This window comes from Homalodisca vitripennis, chromosome 3 (genome assembly GCF_021130785.1).
Source record: "Homalodisca vitripennis isolate AUS2020 chromosome 3, UT_GWSS_2.1, whole genome shotgun sequence".
NCBI lineage: Eukaryota > Metazoa > Arthropoda > Insecta > Hemiptera > Cicadellidae > Homalodisca > Homalodisca vitripennis.
This window is the reverse complement of record NC_060209.1, coordinates 176,180,681-176,203,091: the sequence shown is the minus strand read 5'-3', so window position 1 is coordinate 176,203,091 and position 22,411 is coordinate 176,180,681. Positions and strand designations below refer to the sequence as shown.

Below are 22,411 nucleotides of genomic sequence, written 5' to 3'. Positions count from 1 at the left end.
GTGCTGCACGATCTCACACAATTTGGAGATGATCAGTGTCTATAATTTTCCACTCCCGGATCGCTTTTTAATATATTAGCTTTGACATCCACATCGCACTGCACCACTTTGGACGTTAGACGTCACGTTACAACACGACTAGCAAATTGAAGATTCTCCAAAATCTGCCATAACTAACGTACTCTCGTTGGTGATTCATATAACTCATCGATATAATTGCTCAGTAGAAAGATATGTGTGAAAGTGGCCATAGAAGGTGGAATAAATCCAATAATGTTGTAATGCTTTGTAAGGATAATGCATATGCAGGTTAATTTACGTAGGAACAAGAATCAGTAAAACTTGATAGCTTCATAGCTGAATATATTTAGTGATTGAGGAAATTGATTGATATTGTCTGGATACAGTTAGGATCAATGAAACTGTAAGAAATGCAGTAAAGATAAATAATGCAACTAATAAGGACAAAGTTGTGCGCAATAACAGAACCAACAACTCTATGTCGTTACTTTAATTATTAGTTGCATCGTCGTTCACTCAAGGCGTTAATAAACTGTTTGCAGCCAAAATCTTTAAACTGTCATAAAAACAATAGAAGTACCTATAATGGAACGTTTTTACATGGAATCTGCATGAAAGTGTTGTAGTTTTAAATATGACAATGGCAATGTTTCCTGGATAGACCAGCAGGAGGTCTAAGGTTCGATTCAAGAAAAACATAAAACTAACCATTTTTATAATTATTTAAAAAATACTACGTATTTTGTACTTTCCTTGTGGATTTAGCCTTATAATTCGTAAAAACGCGTCTTTTGTATTGTTGATTAGAGATAATTATTTTTTACTAATCGGTGGCAAACCTGACATATATTTCGCTGCATATAAAATATGCATACAAAAATATCTTACTTTATTAAAATTACAAATGATACGTTTATATTTATAAATACAATTACAGAAACAGTATAATATTAACTGTATAACATATAAAAATACAACACTGGTGACATCGTTCTATTCATGTATAAAATATCACCTCGGTGAAAATCACCCAAATGGCAACGATACTCCATCACGGTTTTTATGTTTAATGCTGTGTAATGTGAAAAAATATAAATCCAGAATTTTATCAAAAATAAACATCAGTTGCCGGATTTATATTGCTAGAAAATATTAGTGCCAATGAAATATCAGTGAAATGCTGGCTATCAAAACAAGTTCAAAGGGATGTTTGTGTAATAAAGGTTTTCCCCAAACATTTTATTCTCTACCTTGTTTATTTGAGTTACACACAAAAACGTTACTGTATAGACTTAAATGGTCTGCCTGACAGATTCAAATACATAACGATACCAAATATTGGATACTGGATGTCAAAACTTGAGCACAGTGTGAGTAGAGTTTCAGTATATGGTCTAATTTAAAAAGCATATATTTCAGTGGAAAAAGATTCCAAAATATTCCTTAAGAGAAAACCATGAGAACTTGCTTTTTGTAATCCTCAGTAAGTATTGAACATTAATATTGTCACGGCTAGCCTTGCGAGAAACAACTTCATCTGTCACTCTCATAATGTAAAAAGTTATATAGATATATTTAGGAATCTCACTATGGGACACATTTATCATTGTACCAAAAAGTTTATACTGTGCATGTATGAAATTGTTTTGTTGTGGATGTACATTGAAGATTTGGTATACGTTCTCCAACTATAACATACGAGTTAGCCTATAGGTTATAAAAAAGTTGTTATATAATGAGTAGGGGTTACCTGTATAATGTTTTTATTATTATAAATGTAATTAAAATTTACAATAATATTTATTTCTGGAGTCTACCAAGTATGGTATCTTGAAATATTATTTATGAGTATATCAAAATATATAAAGTTAGGAGAAATTATTGTTCCTAAAAAAACATTTTTTATAGAAACCAATGAAAAATAAACTCGTTATCCTATACAGTTTTTACTAAGCTAATTTTGCGTTTTGAGTACATTCTTTTGAAGAAACATTAAAAGGAAATTAATGTTCAAGTGTCTACACATATTAGAATAGTCAGAAAATATAACTACATAAAATATACAAAATACAAGTTTAGGGAAACGCTAGCTTTTATTGAGGGCACTTAAACAGGAAAGTGGTATTATAACTGCGGTAACTCAGCTGTTACGCTTAAGTAATAATCAATATTCACTGCTCTTGGCAAGCCCTGTTAATATTTCTGTTTTTATAAGGACAGTCTTGTCTGATAGCTCTACTTTATATAACAATTACTAATATTTACGTTTGCTTCAATCGATTTAAACATTAAAACAAAAACCACTGACTCTCTCTTGTGAGTGAGCTCCTCCACTTATCTCAAGCATTTGACCGTGCTTGTGACACTGCTTGACAAATTGTGGCATCCGAGAACTCTTTTCTATTTTTTAACCACACCTTTTTAAACCACATAAATGAAACATTTACTAACCCTTACTATTTTCTAAACACGAAGAAGTATCCTGTATACATTTTATGTATGACCTTTCCCTACTGAATTACAGAGCAAGTTTTAATAAAAGATTTCCTTTTATTTTTAGTAAGGAAGCTCTATATGCTAATTAACTGAATTTTCCAGCAATATCTCCAGTGCTACGGTCCTATTACTTATTACAGGAATACAGTCTATGCCTTCCAGACATGACACTGAGACTACAACATATTGCTAGCTATTCTAGACGACATTAATTAACACGTGATATACGTTTTACACCTTGCCTGATGTATAATTAGTCTACCGTTCGTTGTAATGAGAAAGAAATTATTATAAGAAATAAAAAAAAAGTTTAATTTTGTAATTACTTGTACTTTCAAGACATAAAAAAATTATTTTTACGTAATATTGTGTATCCTCAAGTGTTAAAATAACTCTGTTCTCGTAAATAACTAACCTGAGTACAAAGACTGTGTTTAATAGTTAATGGGAAATTGTTTTGAACTATGAGAATTCTTCTTCTCAAGTAATGGTTGACTTGGTTAAGTCCTTTGGTCTTGACTTGCTAGTTAAATTATTGTATCAAATTTCTTATTCGAAAATCGATTCTATCCCCCTCCTCCCCACATTTTTAATACACTTATCTCTGACTATTACTGCCAAGCAACAATATTAGGAAGTAAAACTGCCGAGAGAGAAAAAGATTACTAGAACATTAAGTAACTTAGGACCAAGAAACTGGCATCTTGAACGCTTCTCTGTCTTATACGAGTATAGTATGAAAATCGACAAAATAATTTAAATTTGTAGAACATAAAATATAGTAGTACCTAAACTTTTATTTTAATATCTGGTGTTCTATCTAGAAGGTACAATTATTCTTAGTAAAAAACAATAGTTAACCGAATATATATTGAGTTTCAAACTCAAATAGTTAACCTTGCTTCCATGTTAGATTTTATTCAAATAATAAAGGTTTCGTGAACAAGGCAACATGATACATATTTATGGGAAGGGGAATGTTGATGAACATAAACCTACATCTCTTTATTGTGAATCATTTACTAATCAATCACCACTAGCCACATATCGGACATTTGCTTCACTATTGTAACGGATTCGTAAAAAGAAGTAGCTCCCATAACAATGTTGATCGAGGTAAAGGAAGAGAAATAATATCTACGCAATTAATCAGAAAGTGCACTATAGAGGACTTCATTTACCCAACCCAGTGAAATACAATTGTGTAACAAATGTCGTTGCAATATATGTAAATTTTGTAAGAACGAGGACTGAATAATACAATAGCCAACGAGTTACATTATTATTCTAATCAATATTTATTTTAACGTTTTTTACACATTTCATTAAGTAGCTCATACAGCAAAATAAAAGTAATAGACGAGTTAGAATAACTTAAATGGGGTGGGAGAAGATAAATTGTGGTATTATAATATTTGCTTTGGCCATTTCTGATCATACACATCATCAGTCATAAATAATCGGAATACAATATTGATTGAACAATGCAAAACCCACCGGAAGAATTTTATTAAATTTTCTCCCTCCTCAGCGTAACTAGATAAACAATGACCTCTTATTATAAAAACATATTCCAAAATTTATATAATAACCATATATGAAGAACGCTTTCTTAAATTTAGGAACTGTTAATAAGGGCCAAACGAAAGACTTTTACAATTTTGTGTACACAAAGTTCGCACCAAATTGGCCTAAAATAATTCAAACATTGTTACATTGAATTCCTGTCAACCCTAACTAACTAAGAAAACCTAATATAAAATTAGGATTTATTTATTATGCAATTAATTAGAAAGAGCATTTTCGACTTGACGCTCAAGCAACCTGTACGTTAATAGTATGGTTGATATTTAGGCAGAAATGACGTCAATTAGGAATGATATACTACGCAATTAATTACAAACAGCATTTTCGAGTCGACTCTCAAGCAACCTGTAGGTTAATAGTATGGCTGATATTTTGGCAGAAATGACGTAATTAGGAATGATATACTACGAAATTAATTATAAACAGCATTTTCGAGTTGACTCTCAAGCATCTTGTACGTTAATAGTATGGTTAATATTTAGGCAGAAATGACGTCAATTAGAAATGATATACCACGCAATTAATTACAAACAGCATTTTCGAGTTGACTCTCAAGCAACCTGTAGGTTAATAGTATGGTTGATATTTAGGCAGAAATTCCGTCAATTAGGAATTATATACAACGCAATTAATTACAAACAGCATTTTCGATTTGAATCTCAAACATTTGGTAGGTTAATATTCAGTTCAGTTGATACGCGTATTTAGACAGACATGACGCCATACAATGGGACTCTATGTACCCAGTGTCCTCCTTCCCCCGCACCGCCTTCCTAGAATGTTCATATTAATAGAAATTCAGAGAAATGGGCTTTGATTGGGCTCTCAGTATAGCATCAACATATTTATTTTTGAGTTCATTAGTCATTTGAAACATTTTAATCATTTTCTCACATTCAGATGGATACATGCAATCTATTTATAAAAGCATTTAAACTGAAAAGCGGTCAATTTACCTAATTTGATGTTTGAAATTAAGAAATACTTGCAAGATCAAAATTATATAGATCTTACAAATTGATACTTTTCATTTAGCTGTGCCTCTCCATTTTGAAACATTTTTGGTTTAGTGTAAATTTGCCATATGAAGGTCGTTTTAAGGTCGTTTAACACACTTTTCAGTGTCCCAAATATGTTTAATGTAAACATTTTTTTAGCATTAGAAAGTGATGCCTTTCATTTAAAACATTATATTTTAGTTGCTGGGTAAGAGGAAATAAATGGACATGCGTTGAAAAATATAACCTTTACTTGAGATATATTTCTGTACGGTACTCTCGTCTAGATAATAAAGTTTACACAATTAAGAGACCCATAACTACACAATAAGCACGTACAATTAGTTTCAAAAGTGTAAACAAAGATATAGTTAGTCTACATTAGTAAAGAAACTGATTCCTAATTAGATATAATTAGACATAAGAGTCGGACCACCACTGAGAAAAATCTATTATGAGAAATAATCATTTATAAATTTTAAAATAAACTATATACTCTTGATTGATTATTGTTCACCAGTTATAGTTTTATAATTATGTTTATTACTAATTGGACTTTTAAACGGTAACATGTTTATAGAATAATAATATTTTCAACTTTAAAAGGTAATCTTATATTAGTTTAACACATTACATAATGGAATAATTGAATTTATTTGCCAATAACATTGCATTATTTTAGCGTAATATAAGTGTTGCAGTAATTTTCTGCTGTAAAATAATTCACAATTAACACTTTTTGTTGTTGTTCAAACTGTCAAGACGGGTTTCAGACACTCACTTAGTTGATAGTAAAGTTAGATAAGCAAAGGACAGAAAACTATTGCAAGATCATAATATAAATAATAGTATTTAGTTTGAATTAAAAATTTTAAATTATAGTTCTGGAAACCTTTTGGTGTAATTCATTTGTTGAATACGCAAACACGTGCATAAATGTTATTCTTATTAGCAAATTGTTACGAAGCTTGTATAAATAACGTTTAAGTATGTACAGATTTATTAACTGAGAAAAGTAAAGAATAAATAGTGTTATTCTATAGCAAAGCTTTAAATGATTATACCCTGCAGCTACCCCACTGCATGCCATATATCCCCGCTCGGAATTTGATGGAATAAGCGTCAGAGCTTTAGACCATTCGCTCCATGTTCCTTTGATCAGAAATGATCAAGGTGAATACTAAATACCATAAATTCTCTGCTCTCGCTCCTTTCCATGTTTCCCAACGTTACCAAGTACCATCTGTGTTGTTGTTTGTGTTACTTATTGAAATTATTTAAAAATAGCATTGAATAAATGAATTATTAAAATAACAATGCTACTTTGTAACATGTCATTTTTACAGGGGGTTTAAATAAGTAATTTTTCATTTTTTTAAAGGAGAATATATTTTAGTTTAAGGACATGTTATGATTTTTATTTCTTCCACCTACAATTATACTCCAGTAGCTCAACATCATCGTGGGAAACGTCAGCTGGCGGGATTTCCGGAGTTTCAGGATACATCCGCCGGAGTTCGCTTCAAGGGCTAAAGCGCCTTACAGCGGACACCTCATGTACTACGGTACGTAAGTACGCTGTGCCTGGCTGCCTCGCTCTCTGGGTCGCTGTCTCTCGGTCGGTGCCTAGCAGTCGGAGTCGGAGTCCCCGCCCCCACACACGCCACGATAAGGTGCAAGAAAGTAGGTACTTATTTACCTGCCAAAACACGCTTTTACCTGCACTTGCCTAGTCACTAACGATAATATAAGTACATGACATTACGTACTTAAGCTGCTAATAGAATATCATTTTAGATATAAATTATAGCAAGAAAATAAATCAGTACGAATAGGATTAGATTCTATTACTAGTAACGAGGAGTTTAAATTAGCTTTACTTAATTTATCGTTTCTTTTCGAGGCCGCTGGGTCGCTTGACGTACGTTGGCACCAGCGTTCCTGAGCTTCGGGCTAGGCGTAATTTAATTTAGTTTTACTTAATTTATCGTTTCTTTTCGAGGCCGCTGGGTCGCTTTACGTACGTTGGCACCAGCGTTCCTGAGCTTCGGGCTAGGCGTAATTTAATTTAATTTTACTTAGTTTATCGTTTCTTTTCGAGGCCGCTGGGTCGCTTGACGTACGTTAGCACCAGCGTTCCTGAGCTTCGGGCTAGGCGTAATTTATTTAGTTTTACTTAATTTATCGTTTCTTTTCGAGGCCGCTGGGTCGCTTGACGTACGTTGGCACCAGCGTTCCTGAGCTTCGGGCTAGGCGTAATTTAATTTAGTTTTACTTAATTTATCGTTTCTTTTCGAGGCCGCTGGGTCGCTTTACGTACGTTGGCACCAGCGTTCCTGAGCTTCGGGCTAGGCGTAATTTAATTTAATTTTACTTAGTTTATCGTTTCTTTTCGAGGCCGCTGGGTCGCTTTACGTATGTTGGCACCAGCGTTCCTGAGCTTCGAGCTTGGCGTAATTTAATTTTGTTTTACTTAGTTTATCATTTCTTTTCGAGGCCGCTGGGTCGCTTGACGTACGTTGGCACCAGCGTTCCTGAGCTTCGGGCTAGGCGTAATTTATTTAGTTTTACTTAATTTATCGTTTCTTTTCGAGGCCGCTGGGTCGCTTTACGTACGTTGGCACCAGCGTTCCTGAGCTTCGGGCTAGGCGTAATTTAATTTAATTTTACTTAGTTTATCGTTTCTTTTCGAGGCCGCTGGGTCGCTTGACGTACGTTAGCACCAGCGTTCCTGAGCTTCGAGCTTGGCGTAATTTAATTTTGTTTTACTTAGTTTATCATTTCTTTTCGAGGCCGCTGGGTCGCTTGACGTACGTTGGCACCAGCGTTCCTGAGCTTCGGGCTAGGCGTAATTTGATTTAATTTTACTTAGTTTATCATTTCTTTTCGAGGCCGCTGGGTCGCTTGAAGTACGTTGGCACCAGCGTTCCTGAGCTTCGGACAAGGCGTAATTTAATTTAGTTGTACTTAATTTATCATTTCTTTTCGAGGCCGCTGGGTCACTTGACGTACGTTGGCACCAGCGTTCCTGAGCTTCGGGCTAGGCGTAATTTAATTTAGTTTTACTTAATTTATCATTTCTTTTCGAGGCCACTGGGTCGCTTGACGTACGTTGGCACCAGCGTTCCTGAGCTTCGGGCTAGGCGTAATTTAATTTAATTTTACTTAGTTTATCATTTCTTTTCGAGGTCGCTGGGTCGCTTGACGTACGTTGGCACCAGCGTTCCTGAGCTTCGGACAAGGCGTAATTTAATTTAGTTTCACTTAGTTTATCATTTCTTTTCGAGGCCGCTGGGTCGCTTGACGTACGTTTGCACTAGCGTTCCTGAGCTTCGAGCTAGGCGTAATTTAATTTAATTTTACTTAGTTTATCATTTCTTTTCGAGGCCGCTGGGTCGCTTGACGTACGTTGGCACCAGCGTTCCTGAGCTTCGAGCTAGGCGTAATTTAATTTAGTTTTACTTAGTTTATCATTTCTTTTCGAGGCCGCTGGGTCGCTTGACGTACGTTGGCACCAGCGTTCCTGAGCTTCGGGCTAGGCGTAATTTAATTTAATTTTAATTAGTTTATCATTTCTTTTCGAGGCCGCTGGGTCGCTTGACGTACGTTGGCACCAGCGTTCCTGAGCTTCGGGCTAGGCGTAATTTAATTTAGCTTTACTTAGTTTATCGTTTCTTTTCGAGGCCGCTGGGTTGCTTGACGTACGTTGGCACCGGCGTTCCTTAGCATCGGGCAAGACGTAATTTAGTTAAGCTTTTATTTAGTTTATCATTTCTTTTCGAGGCCGCTAGGTCGCTTGACGTACGTTGGCACCAGCGTTCCTTAGTTTCCGGCTCTAGGTGAGCTAGGCGCGATTTCGATCGAGCCAGTGTTTACATTTAGTTTTTATTTAGTTTATCGTTTCTTTTCGAGGCCGCTGGGTCGCTTGACGTACGTTGGCACCAGCGTTCCTTAGTTTCGAGCTCTAGGTTAGCTAGGCGCGATTTCGAGCGAGCTAGTGTTTACATTTAGTTTTTTTTTTTAGTTTATCGTTTCTTTTCGAGGCCGCTGGGTCGCTTGACGTACGTTGGCACCAGCGTTCCTTAGTTTCGAGCTCTAGGTGAGCTAGGCGCAATTTCGAGCGAACTAGCTTTCACTTTTAGTTTTTAATCAGTTTATCGTTTCTTTTCGTGGCCGCTGGGTTGCTTGACGTACGTTGGCACCAGCGTTCCTTACTTTTGAGCTCGAATCGAGCTAGGCGAGATTTTGAGTGAACTAGTGTTTGCATTTGATTTTTAGTTAGATTATCGTTTCTTTTCGAGGCCGCTGGGTCGCTTGACGTTTTCGAGCTTCAGTTGAACTAGAAGCTGTCGTATTAGGGAACGTTTAGGTAGTGGAACAGTCATCCCAAAGCAAATACTGACGCCTTACCTTTATTCCCTTTCGTTTCCGAGTCTGCGATGATGAAAGCATCCGTTGATCATCGGTGCTGTATTTGCTTCGGCTTTTGGTTTTACATTAATTCGGTTCTGAGCTGAACTTGGAAACTACCTCTCCCTTTCGAACCCTGGATTTTACCCCTCTCGACTGTTCTACCCGGTGTCTTAGGGTTATATATTTTTATAAACTATCCCTGACCCGATTAAACGTTATAACTTTTGTTAATTTTCGTATTGTCATAAGCCGATGTTCTCACTAAAACTTGCAGACACTACAATGAAATGAGTTGCAAAATGGATTGTTTTCGTCTATGTTATATTTCCGCAAGATTCAAGGCCTGAATACTTTACACGTGCCTGTATAAGACCGCGTATTCATATGACCCTCATCAAGAGATGCTACACTGCTGTGTGATAGACCTGTATCTTGGAATATAGATTGGAAAATTACTTCTAGCTTGGATGGCTCTTCACCTCGATACTATTACTGTGAGCTACCTCTTTCACGAAGCTGTAAAAATACTGAAGCAAATGTTCGATGATCTAGCTGCTAGATTATAACAATCAGCTAGTCCAATGTTATTGATAAACAATAATCAGATTGAGCAAGGTGTTAAGATAAATAATCAGCTTATGCTAGGGGTTAAGATAAACAATAATCAATTTGACAAGGTGTTACTACAAACAATAATCAGATTGTGCCAGGCATTTCCTTGTCAATATAGTCGCGACAGAGAAACCTGTGCTGGTTACAAGCTTACCAAACTACTAACTGCCTGTTTTCATTGTAAACACAGCCTCTTCACGAGTAACGTTATATTTGCGCTAGTAGTTTCAAAAATTTTAAAAATAATACAAATCATAAAAACCTTAGGTTTTTATCTTTGAAACTTTTTTTCAACATAGCTAGTTTAAAAATAATTATATTGCCACCAATCAACAATTAAAATAATAATTACTGGTATATTTCTATACGTATGACAAGGTGACCAAAACATTGTTCTAAATGGCGTTGGTATACCTCTAAGCATTCGAAGGTTATAAGGTTTTGAATAAAAATGTTTAGACATTATATATATATATATATATATATATATATATATATATATATATATATAATAAAAAATACAAAACTGGAGTTTGACGTCTATTTAAGAAATAATCAATACACTTTAAGACTTTTTCAATATCAGTGCATCAGAGATTTATTTAAACAATATTGCACAATGGAATACTTTTTTTAGCGTTCCTATTAAATATAAGATTAAATAAAGATATCTGATGAAGAGATACTCGTGTGCATCCATTGGCTGCGATTCGTGATATACGACTCGGTTTTTATCGTCGTTTATGACCAATTCTCAAAACGAGTGAACCATAGATAGTAACATAACGACACAGGGGCATCTCATTTATTCTACTCATTATTTGCACTACATTCTCCGCTGACACGGTGTCCCACATTTCAAAGTGACATACGAGTATCTGGTAAAACAAGATTTCTAAAATCACAATCCTGTTTCTGAAATAGACAGGTATTCCGTAACAAATATTTCTTCACACAACAGAATTATGAGTTAATATGTAAATCTCTAACAACTATGACTTATGCTGGATCTTAATGTAAAGTGACGTGTTCTAAACCATTCCCTTATGCAAAACTTTTACTTTAGTAAGTAAAAATGTTTTAATTTATTCGTCTCCTGCAAGATTCATGATTTAATTCTGTCTTACTTATAATAACAATAACCAGCATACTTTTCAATTGTAAAGTGTAAAGTTTTCTTTTAAATGAATTACTTTAGCGTGACCTTAAGGATAAACTTTTAATAAAACAAGCGAATGATGAGTGTAGGCCGCGTATTAAAATCTATCAATCCTTATTAACAGAGCAAGCTTAAATGAGTAATGTTGTATGAAAATTAAAATCTACGAGATACTCTAAATTAGTTGCAAATCCCTTACTGAAAAAAGTCTTTGATCAAACATAAGTGGAATTAACCTATATATAAAGTACATTACGTTCTCCCAGTTATGCATTGTGTCACAAATAGTAGTTCTAGTGTTTCACAAAGTTCCAGCTCGGTGCACACCCAACAATTAGTGGCAAGAAAGGAAATAAAGTGACAAAGAAAGAAGAACTATATCAAACAAGGAAAAGGGATTATTCAGTACTACAATAAAGTACTTAATTAAACTGTTTGATCCTGTGCATAACTCTTTATAAATTATTACTACGCTTATAACCTGTTGTGAAAAAATCAATCAATTAAAACGTTAAAACGTGATGCATGTAATGTATTGCTTTTGTGTGTATAGTTTTGTATACTGAATAAGCAAAAACCAGATATTTTCAATTTAAAATGAATTGTATCTTCAAAACAAACAATGTCGAAATTATTTCTTTTCTAGTTGTCCCTTCACATTTGTTCAAATATTCCAAGAAATTAAGGTTTTTTCCAATTAAAGGGATAGACTATTTAAAAAGAGACAAAATAATGGGTTTCGTAAACCAAGAACCGACAGCAGAGTTACCATTTAAATGGCCCGTAAATTGCGGGCTGTTTTTCCTGTAGTGGAAGACAGTAGAGTCTTGTCTATTTATAACTATATCCATTACATATGCTAATATAGCACTTGAACGTACAAGCCTCATTTACCACCACAATACTCAGGACTGATACTTCGGGTCCGTGTGCGTTACAAACAGGAAGATGCTGAAATAACAGCCCCTGGCAGCGCCCCAGGTCCCTGATTATCTATATGGTGGTAAATATATTTAAATACATATTTTAGTAAGAACAAAATTTTCAATGGTTTTTAATATTTTCCCTTTCTTATAATCGTAAGATATTAGAATAAAATTAACTTAAATACAATAATATTTACTCTAAGTGTGTTTTAGTATTAACTTACCGTTATAGTTTTTTTTTAATGCGCTTGTGTCTCGAAACAAAGAGGAAATACTTTGATTGCGTTAAAAAATAAAATAAAAACAATCAATCCTGAAATACTTCAATTGTAAAGTATGGTGATTACCTTAAGGAGCGAGAGTCGACTTTAAGTTTTTCCACAGTACAATACGAGGATCAAACTTTGCAAATGTAGAGCTATCACATTTTTATCAATAAATTACACATAAATATCTACATATTTATACACTATGTAAATGCAGTGTTTATAAGATTGTTTAACAATAGCTTACACATAAATATCTACATATTTATACACTATGTAAATGCAGTGTTTATAAGATTGTTTAACAATAGTTTACACATAAATATCTACATATTTATACACTATGTAAATGCAGTGTTTATAAGATTGTTTAACAATAGTTTACACATAAATATCTACATATTTATACACTATGTAAATGCAGTGTTTATAAGATTGTTTAACAATAGTTTACACATAAATATCTACATATTTATACACTATGTAAATGCAGTGTTTATAAGATTGTTTAACAATAGTTTACACATAAATATCTACATATTTATACACTATGTAAATGCAGTGTTTATAAGATTGTTTAACAATAGTTTACACATAAATATCTACATATTTATACACTATGTAAATGCAGTGTTTATAAGATTGTTTAACAATAGTTTACACATAAATATCTACATATTTATACACTATGTAAATGCAGTGTTTATAAGATTGTTTAACAATAGTTTACACATAAATATCTACATATTTATACACTATGTAAATGCAGTGTTTATAAGATTGTTTAACAATAGTTTACACATAAATATCTACATATTTATACACTATGTAAATGCAGTGTTTATAAGATTGTTTAACAATAGTTTACACATAAATATCTACATATTTATACACTATGTAAATGCAGTGTTTATAAGATTGTTTAACAATAGTTTACACATAAATATCTACATATTTATACACTATGTAAATGCAGTGTTTATAAGATTGTTTAACAATAGTTTACACATAAATATCTACATATTTATACACTATGTAAATGCAGTGTTTATAAGATTGTTTAACAATAGCTTACACATAAATATCTACATCGTTTACACACTATGTAAATGGGCTGATATTACATTTTAATGAATAGTTTAAACATAAATATTTAGATCTTTTACATACTATGTACAATCAGATCTATTAAATATTTATTAATACTTAGCGAATCAATTTACACATCTTTTACACACAAATAATGTTTTGTGTGTGTTATAATCAACTTAAATATTCGTAATCTTTAATATGTAAATATCATTTCTCTTTTGTGATTATACAAATAAATTTTATCTATTTTATACTATTTCATTTTATATCTATTTCATATTATTTATTTGTATACCTATTTTATACTATTGTACGCTATTTCTTACTATTACAGGTACATATGATTGGCTTTCCCGATTCTCTCTATGCTTCTGTTCCACTCCCCTCCTCACATCATTTAACGTGCACCTGAAATAACCCGAACATACCCCAATTTAACGTTTCTAAATATTATTTTTGTATGAGGTAAATGTAGACTATCTTAAACATAGTCTGCTTTCAATTTCTAATTTTGTACTACATAAACGTTTTGAATAGTCTTGTACATCGACATAAAACGTCCTGTACCATTATGTAAATCACTGTATCTAAAAATTAAAATCATATATAAACCAAAAATGGTAGTTAGGCTAAAATTTTTATCAGTATAGAAAGGAATCGACTAATATTTTAGAATGAATGCGACGCAGTCGTTTATTTGACATTTATTTACAATGGCCCCATATCTAGTATTCACAACAGTTTATAAATAGGGGACATTTTAAGATTTTCCCATGCGTTCGGCTAGATCTTAGCGAAAAGAGTTAGATAGATCTAGCCATTACGGGAGTAAGCTATGGGTATAAAAGTCACGTGGTTTGGAAGGGCCAATGAGATGTGAGCAACTTCGATTGATTTCATGATTAAATCTGACTTTACCTAACCAGTATCATGTAAGGCAAACTAATATGTATGAACATATAATACTAAAAGACGTTATGCTGAAAGAATAAAATCGGCATTGCATATTTTATACAATTGAATAGATAAAACTAATAAAAATGGAAAACGTTATCATGTAAGTGCATTACCGCGACAAGTTAATTTTTTTAATTTGATGTAATGATCATAAATGTTGGTTGTGCCATTTTATCAAAGTTTGCATAAACTAAAATGGTTTATTCATGTAATATATCAATAGAGTGAGTTGAGTTTACTTTTATGTCGGAGCACAGATATGTTAGTTGAAAACAAACAATATGGAGAAGATTGGTGGATGAACCGGCCTAAGATAAATGTGTACATAATGAATGGTTACTTGCGCAAAATAACTCTCGCTTTGCAGCTGGTTTAAACGATTGTGGACACAAATACGTATGTAAATACATAATAATACTCACAGAGAACTAAAATGCTTACTCTCCTGTCATGGAGATAAACTCGAATGAGTTTACTCACAGAAACTCGAGGGGATTTTTAAAGGTATATTTTGTATGTTCCCGCAGGAGATTTTCTTCAAAGCTCTCTGTCTGTCTCTAAATGGAACTGTAATTGCACTCTATTGTGTATCTATAGATTGTCTGTTGAAATTCTTGTACGAAACTACAAGTAATCTATTTAGATAACGCGTACACCATAAAGCTATTATGCTATCCTTTAATTAACAATATATTTTGAAATATAGTTGTTGCTTTATTTATTGGGTACAGGCAGGTTTCGTGATTTACAGTTAACCTACACTTACACATCATATAACGGTTATTTTCTTACGATTTAAGTAAGCAGCTCTTCTCTTCTCTGATGGTGGGCCTAAACAAAGAGCATGCGTAGGTAAGGAAATATCTCTACTGGGTGGATATATCTCTAGGAATAATATATTCAGTAGACAAAACAAGAAGGAAACACGCAAACCTATTTCTTACTGCCTGTACTGATTGAGTATAGGCTTACTATCCATCAGGACAGTTTTGCTGTTAAAAGTCTGCAGTACGTATAGTACGTTTCATGCTTTCAATTTACGTAATAGGTCCAAAATTCTAGGCGCTTAGTAAAGGAAGTACATACAGCATGTCTACCGGTCAGTCTTCCACAGTTCGTAAAGAATCGGACAGTTGGTGCGACTGTAAAAGCAAGCAGCATTTTGACCATCAGAGTGACATTTTTACACCAGCATCGGACAGCCAGAGCCTTCGTGAGCCATGTAACATACTCATCGATTAGTGACCCATTATTAAAACAGTAGATGAGTCAAAGTCACTGTAAAGCATATTAACTTATATAAGAGTGCCTCATTATAAGCAGCATAGAAAATACATAGCCACCGTACAGGGTGTACATCTTATTAATCTGCCTGTATGTCACAGTTCAACCAGCATAGGTTAGGCTGGGCCACATTGAAGCATACGACATTTTAATCTATCAGTGTAGTACTGTTCAACAAGCATCGGACAGGATAGACCACCTTTATGCGTACACCATAGTTATATATTAGTGTACCACAGTTCAACCAGCATCGGCTACTGTGAGGCATACAGCATATTATACTATCAGTAAGTCAAATTTCAATGATTATAAGGGGACGGGCGACGAGCTTAACATGTTTCAGTTAATGAACCTTAGCAATCCATTATTCACTAGAGTTCATAGTATTTTACTCTTTGCAAGTTTCGTTACGCTAAATTATGTTTACTAGAAACTCGTATCACCAACGATTATAAACATAAATTATTCTAGTTTGTTTGTGTATGTTTTTACATAAATCTGTATGAATGGCCATCACTTAATCACTTCACTGGTAGTAGACATCGTATTAAACCCTTGACATGCCTTTTAAAATAATTAATATTAATAGTGTTATTTGGTTTATATTTCTAACCTCACCCTGCATCATATAAATTTCTTTTATAGGTCACAGAGAACAAAACAGTCTTTTAGTTAAAAGCTATGGTATTACATGAAAGTCTATACACAATTCTACAGCTTTCGGTTATGATGTTTTAGTAATTATTTCTATTAAATTAACTCCAGCAATGAAACACTCTCCTATCTGACGCTAGTAGTATAGTTTCCTAGTTTTCAGATATTGCAGGAATGGCTTTGTGTACCTAAATTAATGTATTAGTGCCATAAAAGAAATGTCAGAAAATAAAGCTACTGTGTTTAAGTCTCTCTCGATGTTTTAATGTATGTTGCATTGAAATTGTACGATTTCTCATTATTACATTTAATTATTTAAATATATTATAAAAATAAATACTTGTGTTTTATGCTTTATACGTATATGTTAAATGGAATTTTATAGACAATACTATGTGCATCCCAAACATACAAAGCCTTTTAACTCCTCTGCCAAAGTTATTACAGTAAACGAGATTAAAACTAATTTTCATACTGTCATCATGAAACTGAATTAATAATAAACGTCAATCAACGGCGAGAGAAATAGAACTAAGACAAAAGGAATGGCAGGCCTTGGTATCCACAATTAAATTTCCTGAATACCTGGAACCAATCAGCCATGTGGAGCTAAAAGTGAGATCCAAACTCTGGAGAGGATTTAATTAATGTATTTTAATTAACTGTAAATTGTGGGTTTACCATGTACCCTTGTGGACGCTTATCTTCCTTAAACGCATCATTATGATGTAATTATCGCTCTATAATTGTTTTACTTTGCCACACGATTTAATAGTTAATAACTTTTAGTTCGAAACAGGTACGAGAATAATAATTTTGAATTGAAGGTGGCTTCATTCAGTATTTACATTAGATTGATAACTATAACCGGTTATTTCAATGACATCGAGATGGAACCAGCCCAACATGAAAATGTGTTAACAATTTCTTAAAAGAATGATGTAGTCCATCCCAAACAATATGTAAACTAACGTGATTTCAAATCTTGTTTCCCACTTATTTAAAACTCTCTCTCCTAATTGTGCTTGACAACTACGCCTAACTTTATATCTTGACTCCCAGGACATCGTGGTAAGATCGTCCCTAGTTGTGGTCATAGCCATTTTCCGTGGACACAAAGTGGCAAAACTGATTAGCTACGAGGTAATGTACTCTAAATATTACTCACCAAATACAATTAAAATATTCTCTACTAAATACTAATATTGATTGTTTATCACACTGGTTTTAAACAACTTTATCCTAATTTATACATTGATAAAAAGAGGGAAATGTGTATCTTCTTGGTCAGCTAACAAGAGAAAAAAGAGAAAAATATCATCCTACCCCGTAATTCCTTACTTATAAAACTCCATAAGCGTTCTTAATTGTACATAAACATTAATATATAAATTACTCTTTTAAAAATAATTGACTCATTCTATTCGATTAGTTATAATTTAAATTATAACAAAACTGTTGCACAATATTAACATGTATAATGTAGTGTAAATTTGGTACAACCAAACCGTATGCAAGTTCTTATTGACAATGTAATAATTATATATTTATATGTTTACATAATGAATAGTTAACTAAAGCCCTTTTTTAAATTGTTTTATTACCATACACGTGTTTCTGTATTCAATCTTGAGAAGTTAATGTACACTAATAATGGTTGAATACCATCAACCATCGTGTAAGGCAATAAAATAATTAAAAAAAAGGTTTTAGTTGACTATTCATTATACTAATATAAAAAACCCCTGTAATGAGGAGTTAATAACATTACTGATATGTTTGCATATATTAATATAAATATCCATTTGATAAGTATTTGCCCTGGTTTTTCTGCTTGTAGATTGTAAACCAGAACTATATATCAGAACGTGTAACAAATCAAAGCCTACCCGTTTCATGTGTGTATATCTCAGTGTAAATGTCATATGATTTGTTCATGTATTCAGTTTCCCTCTACATCTCTGATATTGGACATTTATGGATGATAGATTGCACTGTATCGCCATCCATAGATACGTATCGTACCAGACATGGTACGTACTGCCATACAACACACCACTCAATAATGTAATATTAGAGTAAAGGCAATCGAACAATTCATTTAAATCTTGGATTCCAACCTGGCTTCTTCGTCGTTTAATCTAGAGGAAAGTACGCTGAATTTTATATTAGATACTTAACTGCACTTTTTAAACATAAAGTAATTTATTTAACTTAGAAGAATATTAATTATAAGGGAGTATTGTGCAATTGGATGTGAACGATTGCGTTACGTTATATTTCATTATGTATAACTCACAATTACAACACACGTTCCCAGTATATATTAAAATTTATTGCAACACCTAGGTTAACATCTATAATAACCGACTTACTATTATTGTTTAGTTAAATTTAACCAATACTCATTTAAAAAACAACCAACGTCATGTAAATTGTAAAAACGATGCCGTATTATGTTTTTTTCTATCTTTCACCATTACACGCTTAATGTCATGTAAATGTATTACATTAAACATAATAAACTGTTCATTCACACGTTGAGTGATTACACCCAGAAACTCTAATATAATGTTTACACATATTCATTCTTAAATCTTACATCGCCGATATGTAAGTATCTCTATTGATAAATATAAATATAATAGGGTGGAAGTAACCAAATATTCTTAAACAACATACAAAAATGCTAAATGATCGACATAAAAATTCAGATGGATAAAACAATGGTTTATTCCGTACATTTTTACTACACTTTAATGTGATGGAGTTTTATTTTTTCGACGTGTACCATTTTGTAAGAAATGTACAACATTTACTTACCAGAAGATAAAAAAATAAAATGATTCAAATGATTTATTCAGCCGATCTACAAATTGTAATAGGCTACGTCTAGTGAAAACAACATTCAACTACAAAACTTAGCTGCGTGCAATAATTTGAGTCCGTGAAATAGTTAGAGTCCGTGAACCAACAAATGTCCATCAGGTCATGTACTAAAAATATAAATAAAACTAAGCATTTATGCAGGTATTAACATTAAACACTAACCAACATAAAAAAAGTAAATACATGCAAGAAAATAAAGATTTTACTAATATTTACAAACAGTGTGAATTAGTTAATGTCCATACACTAATTAATTAATTAATATATAACAGGCCCTGCACTAATACAAATAAAAATATAACTAGGCATAAATGTGAATATTAAAACTAAAATTAGTCATATATTTTGTGAAAGACTACATCTAAGAATACAAAAAAGTCATGATATGACTAAGAACCATTATTTAATCAGAGCTCATATGCAAATATGTGTTCTAGAACCAAGATACCATTTAGAACTATGTTTATTGAAGAAAAGCCATATGCGCTTTAATTGAAGTACTAAATATTTGAAGCTCCTCTGATTCTATTAAATATAGAAAAGATAAGTAATAATACGCACTATATTTGTTATATCACACTAAGTATATAAAATCAACACTCAATTCCTGCTTGTAACTTTCAGAAGCAAATATGTGACTCGGTTAGATACTGTATATTTCTTGTTGGCTAAGTGTTATCAAAGCCTATTACTCTGTCTGTCTGTCTGTAGAATTGGGTGTCCGCAAGGTACCTTGAAAACGGACTGACTTATAGACCTGGTTAAAGCTTCATTTCTATATATGGGAAATCTAGGATAAATCTACTAATTTTCGTGCAGGCAAAATCAATTTACCTGTAGTTTTAAAGGTTAGTTTTTAGCAAAAGCAAACATATAAATAATATTTAGACGTGATAATATTTACAAGTGTTTCTTCTTCCAAAAAGGACTGTTATTTATTCCCTACTTAGGATTTTATTTGTTTCCGGGAAGAAAAAATGGAGAAGCAATTTCCCAAGTTGATTTTAAGAGTATATGAAAAGATAAATGAATGTTCTGAGAACAATTTTGACAGCAAATTGCAGTTCATTTAAAACAGAGAGGCCGATATTACTCATTGTCCGGAAAACAATTTAAGTATTAGAAACACTTAAAATACTTAAAAACAATTCTGAATACTAGAATTAGATGTTTTGAGTGTCTTCTTCATATATCATACAAACTACCAATTAAAATAGGGCGACCAAAAAGTGGAGATGGAAAGAAGTAGTTTCTGAAACGAGAAAAAATGTCAACGATGCAATTAAGTCTGAATTAGCCCTACTGGTTGATATACCAAAAAAGGCTTCAGTAACACAAATTGCGGAAATAAATTAAAGAATTTTTTTCGAAAATCCTAAAACAAGCTCACCAGTTACAAGTACTGATTTGAGACAAATAAAAATAATCAATGCAATTTTATAAACAATTTCCAGTGGACACGAAGTCAATTGTACCTTGTTTAGGAATTTTCATATAAAACAGCAAAGTTGTATGTGGATTTGAATGGACGGGTCCGCTGTTATATTATTTTTGCATTTTTGTTTATGTCGGAAGAAGCAACTGAAGCTAGAAACTATAACTTTAGATTATTCAGGCAAATGTATGAAATAAAATTCAACAGAAAAGTGTGTAACCGAAATATAATAAGTAGAATTACTAGACTAAAGCCGTTATAATTTGATAAGAAGCTCAAAATCAAAGAACAATTATTTATTAAAATTTATTTAACATTTATTTATTTAATTAATTATATTTAATTAAATTTATTTATTTAATTAATTATATTTAATTAAATTTATTTATTTAATTAATTATATTTAATTAAATTTATTTATTTAATTAATTATATTTAATTAAATTTATTTATTTAATTAATTATATTTAATTAAATTTATTTATTTATTTAATTATATTTAATTAAATTTATTTATTTATTTCATTATATTTAATTGAATTTATTTATTTAATTAATTATATTTAATTAAATTTATTTAATTAATTAATTATATTTAATTAAATTTATTTATTTCATTAATTATATTTAATTAAATTTATTTATTTAATTAATTATCCTTAATTAAATTTATTTAAAATATTAAGGGTTTTGCACAATACCTCAAAAGACCAAATAGTAGAAGCTAACTCTCGCAAAGCGTCACCTCCCTTAGTAAAACAAGATACAGAAGAAAATAAAAGAAAACTAAAAAAAGAAACAGTAGGAGTTTCATCTTAACCTTACATTTTTTGAACTGTTTAAATAGGTAATTGTAATAGAATGCACTCACGTGTAAGGGATGCAGAACAAAGTCTGACCGGTCGTTGCACTCCGATCCTTGTTGCTTGAAGCGTCGACTGAAGCGGATCAGGTTGCGAGTGATCATGGTGTTCATGACGATGATCAGGGCCAGAGGCACGATCAAGGTCAGGAAAGAGTCGATGATGTTGATGACTCTCATCGTCTCGTGGTAGCCTTCCCGCAGGTCGCAGACACCCTGTACGTTTATGCCGGCCGTGACGAAGCTGTAAGCGTGACTTACCAGCGCCACCTACAGCACAGTCCTTGTTCACTACTGGCGAGGAACATATCACACATGTACTTATCACTCTCAGGTAAATCTTTCTTCTGCAGCATCGTAAAAATTGACAGAACTTCATGATCATCAACTTCATAGTACTTTTAAAGTTGCTGTTTTATTAGACTTGTATGATTGCATGTCTCAATAAAACTTATTTACTGTACTTTTACTTAGTTTCAGTAATATTTATATGGTTTTAGAGGGTTTGAATCTCCATATATCATCGTTCATTGTAAAGAAATACATTATTTTTTAATACTAAACAAAGTACTATTTTTACCAGGATTTTATATTAATTTGCACTATAATACGTTTTTAATGCATTTCTTAACGCTTATAGGTGGTCTTCCTTTTGGCCCTCAATTGACTTCATTTATAGGTAACTGTATTATAGATGAAGCTTCAAAAGTTACTAATCATGTACTTAAAATTAAAAATACATAGTTTGAAAATTGTGTTA

The 22,411-nt window shown here is 32.4% G+C and overlaps 1 protein-coding gene across 1 annotated transcript in view; it reads right to left on the bottom strand.

The window, feature by feature from the left end:
* The window catches only part of LOC124358486 (thyrotropin-releasing hormone receptor-like), a 51,258-nt gene that overhangs the window by 17,336 nt on the left and 11,511 nt on the right, over positions 1–22,411 (bottom strand). Inside the window, exon 3 of the mRNA XM_046810779.1 lies at positions 21,661–21,921. Within this exon, the coding sequence (XP_046666735.1) occupies positions 21,661–21,921 (261 nt within the window). The remainder of the gene's footprint in view (positions 1–21,660; positions 21,922–22,411) is intronic.